Source organism: Pseudorca crassidens, chromosome 7 (assembly GCF_039906515.1).
Source record: "Pseudorca crassidens isolate mPseCra1 chromosome 7, mPseCra1.hap1, whole genome shotgun sequence".
Classification (NCBI taxonomy): Eukaryota; Metazoa; Chordata; class Mammalia; order Artiodactyla; family Delphinidae; genus Pseudorca; species Pseudorca crassidens.
The window spans coordinates 40,617,995-40,621,568 of NC_090302.1; the positions used below are offsets into that span (position 1 = coordinate 40,617,995).

Consider the following 3,574-nt stretch of genomic DNA (forward strand, 5'->3'; position numbering starts at 1 on the left):
TTCCACAGTCCCCTCGAAACTCCAGTCCCTGGCTACTCTGGGCCTCACAGAGATAGTGCCCTCACTCCAGAGACAGAACCAACTGACAAGATTAGATTCTGCTGATACAATATTACCTGAGGCCTGTGTTCTCCCAGGAGCCCATCATTTCCAGGGGGATTTGGCCCCCCTGTCTTTACTCTCATTATATCCCCAGCCTCTACCACAGTTTCTGGTACACGGCATGTACCCCTCCCAAAAAACTTGTTGAATTAACAAGGAACTCCTTTAGATTACACACAGAGGTGAATAAAAGCAACCCCCAAAATAAAAGAAAGAAATTAAAGGTAGTTGAAGAAATGAATTAGTGTTGCGTAAATTACAATTTAAAGAATCTGGATTCAGAAAATCCAAATAGCTTAAAAAACAAATCAGCAGGCTCCCACAGTATGGCCAGCAACATTAGCTAGCGCTCGCTCTACTCTCTCTAATGGGGAAACAGCAGACTACAAGAGACTGAGCTGTATCAGCCTCTATTTCCAACAGACTAACGTTCAACTTTCGCTCACAAAAAAAAAAAAGCTGGGAAAATTTTACTAACCCTTTTTTTTTTTTAAAAAAAAGTTAATATAAAATTATAGCAAAGGGGCTTCCCTGGTGGCGCAGTGGTTGGGAGTCTGCCTGCCAATGCAGGGGACGTGGGTTCGTGCCCCGGTCCGGGAAGATCCCACATGCCGCGGAGCGGCTGGGCCCGTGAGCCATGGTCGCTGAGCCTGCGCGTCCGGAGCCTGTGGTCCACAACGGGAGAGGCCACAACAGTGAGAGGCCCGTGTACTGCAAAAAAAAAAAAAAAAAAAAAAAAAAATTATAGCAAAAAAGGAACCTGAACTTTAGTAACACAGCTGGAACAATCCGCAGCAGCGGTGGCAGCGCTGGGAGAAGAGATTTAATTTACTTGATTTTCTGTGGTTTTTGGTTGTTCACTAGTCTCACGGTGATGGAAGCTGCACATTTTTTCGAAGGGACGGAGAAGCTGCTGGAGGTTTCGTTCTCCCGGCAGCAACCTGACGCAACCCAAGGATCTGGGGATCTTCGCACCATCCCAAGATACAAGTGGGACATACTTCTGAAGGATGTGCAATGTTCAGTCATAAGTGTGACAAAAACTGACAAGCAGGAAGCTTATGTACTCAGTGAGAGTAGCATGTTTGCCTCCAAGAGACGTTTCATTTTTAAGACATGTGGTACCACCCTGTTGCTGAAAGCGCCGGTTCCTCTGTTGAAACTTGCTAGGGATTACAATGGGTTTGACTCAATTCAAAGCTTCTTTTATTTTCGTAAGAATTTCATGAAGCCTTCTCACCAAGGGTACCCACACGGGAATTTCCAGGAAGAAATAGAGTTTCTTAATGCAACTTTCCCAAATGGAGCTGCAAATTGTATGGGACACATGAATTCTGATTGTTGGTACCTGTATACTTTGGATTTCCCAGAGAGTCGAGGAATCAATCAGCTATATCAAACCCTGGAAATTCTGATGAGTGAGCTTGACCCAGCAGTTATGGACCAGTGCTACATGAAAGATGGTGTTACTGCAAAGGATGTCACTCATGAGAGTAGAATTCGTGATCTGATACCAGGTTCTGTCATTGATGCCACACTGTTCGATCCTTGTGGGTATTCAATGAATGGAATGAAATCAGATGGAATTTACTGGATTATCCACATCTATCCACATCACTCCAGAACCAGAATTTTCTTACGTTAGCTTTGAAACAAACTTAAGTCAGACCTCCTATGATGACCTGATCAGGAAAGTTGTGGAAGTCTTCAAGCCAGGAAAATTTGTGACCACCTTGTTTGCAAATCAGAGTTCTAAATGTCGCACAGTGCTTTCTTCGCCCCAGAAGACTGAAGGTTTTAAAGGTCTTGATTGCCAGAGTGCTCTATTCAGTGATAACAATTTTGTTTTTACCAGTTTTGCTAAGAAGCATCAACAACAGCAGAGCTGATTAAGAAAAATGATGGAAAAAAGCAAAAAGAGAACACACATAGAAGAAGGTGGTGGCTGCTTTTTAGATATTGATACCAAGGGCCATGCTTTCCATAACCACCCCCTTGTAGGTGCAGAAAGCCCTAGATGTAATGATAGTGTAATCATTTTGAATTGTACGCATTATTATATCAAGGAGTTAGATATCTTGCATGAATGCTCTCTTCTGTGTTTAGGTATCCTATGCCACTCTTGCTGTGAAATTGAAGTGCATGTAGAAAAAACCTTTCACTATATGAAACTTTACAACACTTGTGAAAACAATTCAATCTGGTTTATGCACAGTGTAATATTTCTCCAGGTATCATCCAAAATTCCCCACAGACAAGGCTTTCGTCCTCATTAGGTGTTGGCCTCAGCCTAGCCATCTGGGACTGTTCTATTCAATTGCTACCAGGATTTTGCATCCAGTTACCTCCACTTACTAGAACATATTCTCTACTAATGTTATTGAAACCAATTTCTACTTCATACAGATGTTTTTGCAGCACCAATCAAAGTTCTTCCACGAGTCGAGTCCTCTACGAAAATGACCAGTTATCCATTTCATGTATTACTATCTCACTGCTTCCTATACTTGTAAGACTTTAACTGATTCGTTCCTCACCACGGTGTCTCCCTCCCAACCACACCCCCTCCATAAAGCAATACACTGTTACACTGTGGGTTTACACTAACCTTATACCCTAGAGGGGGGATGGGGGATGGACCCTAGGCTTAATTTTCTTTTAAGGTCAAGGGAGTTTGGCATTTTTCGTTACCATGAGCTCTTTGGGAATAAGCTGGTGTTGATTAGCAAAGAAGGTGTAGATTGATACTAGGGAATACTGGCAGAACTGTATGGAAACTGTATGCCATTCTGTGCCCCCCATTAAATGAGATGAGCTTCTCATGAGTACCACGCCTTTATTAACTTGCTAAGTAGTAGTATAAAAGAATTATCACTAAATTTGTTAGCAAGGAGATTTCAGATAAAGGTTGTATTGGATTCAACAAGTCAAGTTAGCTCAGATGATTCACCTTAACTTTTACTTCTGTAGCCATTTCCACTAATTTCTATTAATAAAATGCCATAAACTTTGGTTCAAAGCAGAACTGATGTCTTTGCCATCTTGTGACTTAAAAAGTTCTGTGACTTTGTGATGCATGTGATAGTGTTCTGACAGTTCCTCTTACTGGCATTTCTTTCTCCATGGAGTAACATCAAGTGATGAATGAGAACTGTTTAGGTTATTCAGACATACTACACAGTGAAGCAGAATGCTATCCGTAAAACATAACACACAAAATTCCAAAATGGTCAAGGGAAATGCCTAGAAATACAGGCTTAAAAGAGTTTTTAGCCTTTTAGCTGTATTTGCTAATACGGACAATTCAGCAGCTGATAAATGAGCAAAGTTGACACAATTTTGTATTTCTTCTTGTCCTCAAACAAGTTTTGATTCTTTCTGGATTGATGCAGAGATGTTTTTGTTCCTTCTGTATTTATAAATGAAACACTTCTTTTTTAGTGTTTCTAAACATAAATTCTACTTGGTTTGA

General features: G+C 41.1%; 1 protein-coding gene across 1 annotated transcript; it reads left to right on the forward strand.

Moving 5' to 3' along the window:
• Positions 1 to 976: 976 nt before the first annotated feature.
• On the forward strand, positions 977 to 1,991 carry LOC137227026 (S-adenosylmethionine decarboxylase proenzyme-like). Its single transcript, XM_067742414.1, is given in 3 exon segments — positions 977 to 1,092; positions 1,174 to 1,696; positions 1,698 to 1,991. Coding segments are annotated over 3 exon segments (933 nt in total).
• Positions 1,992 to 3,574: the final 1,583 nt, after the last annotated feature.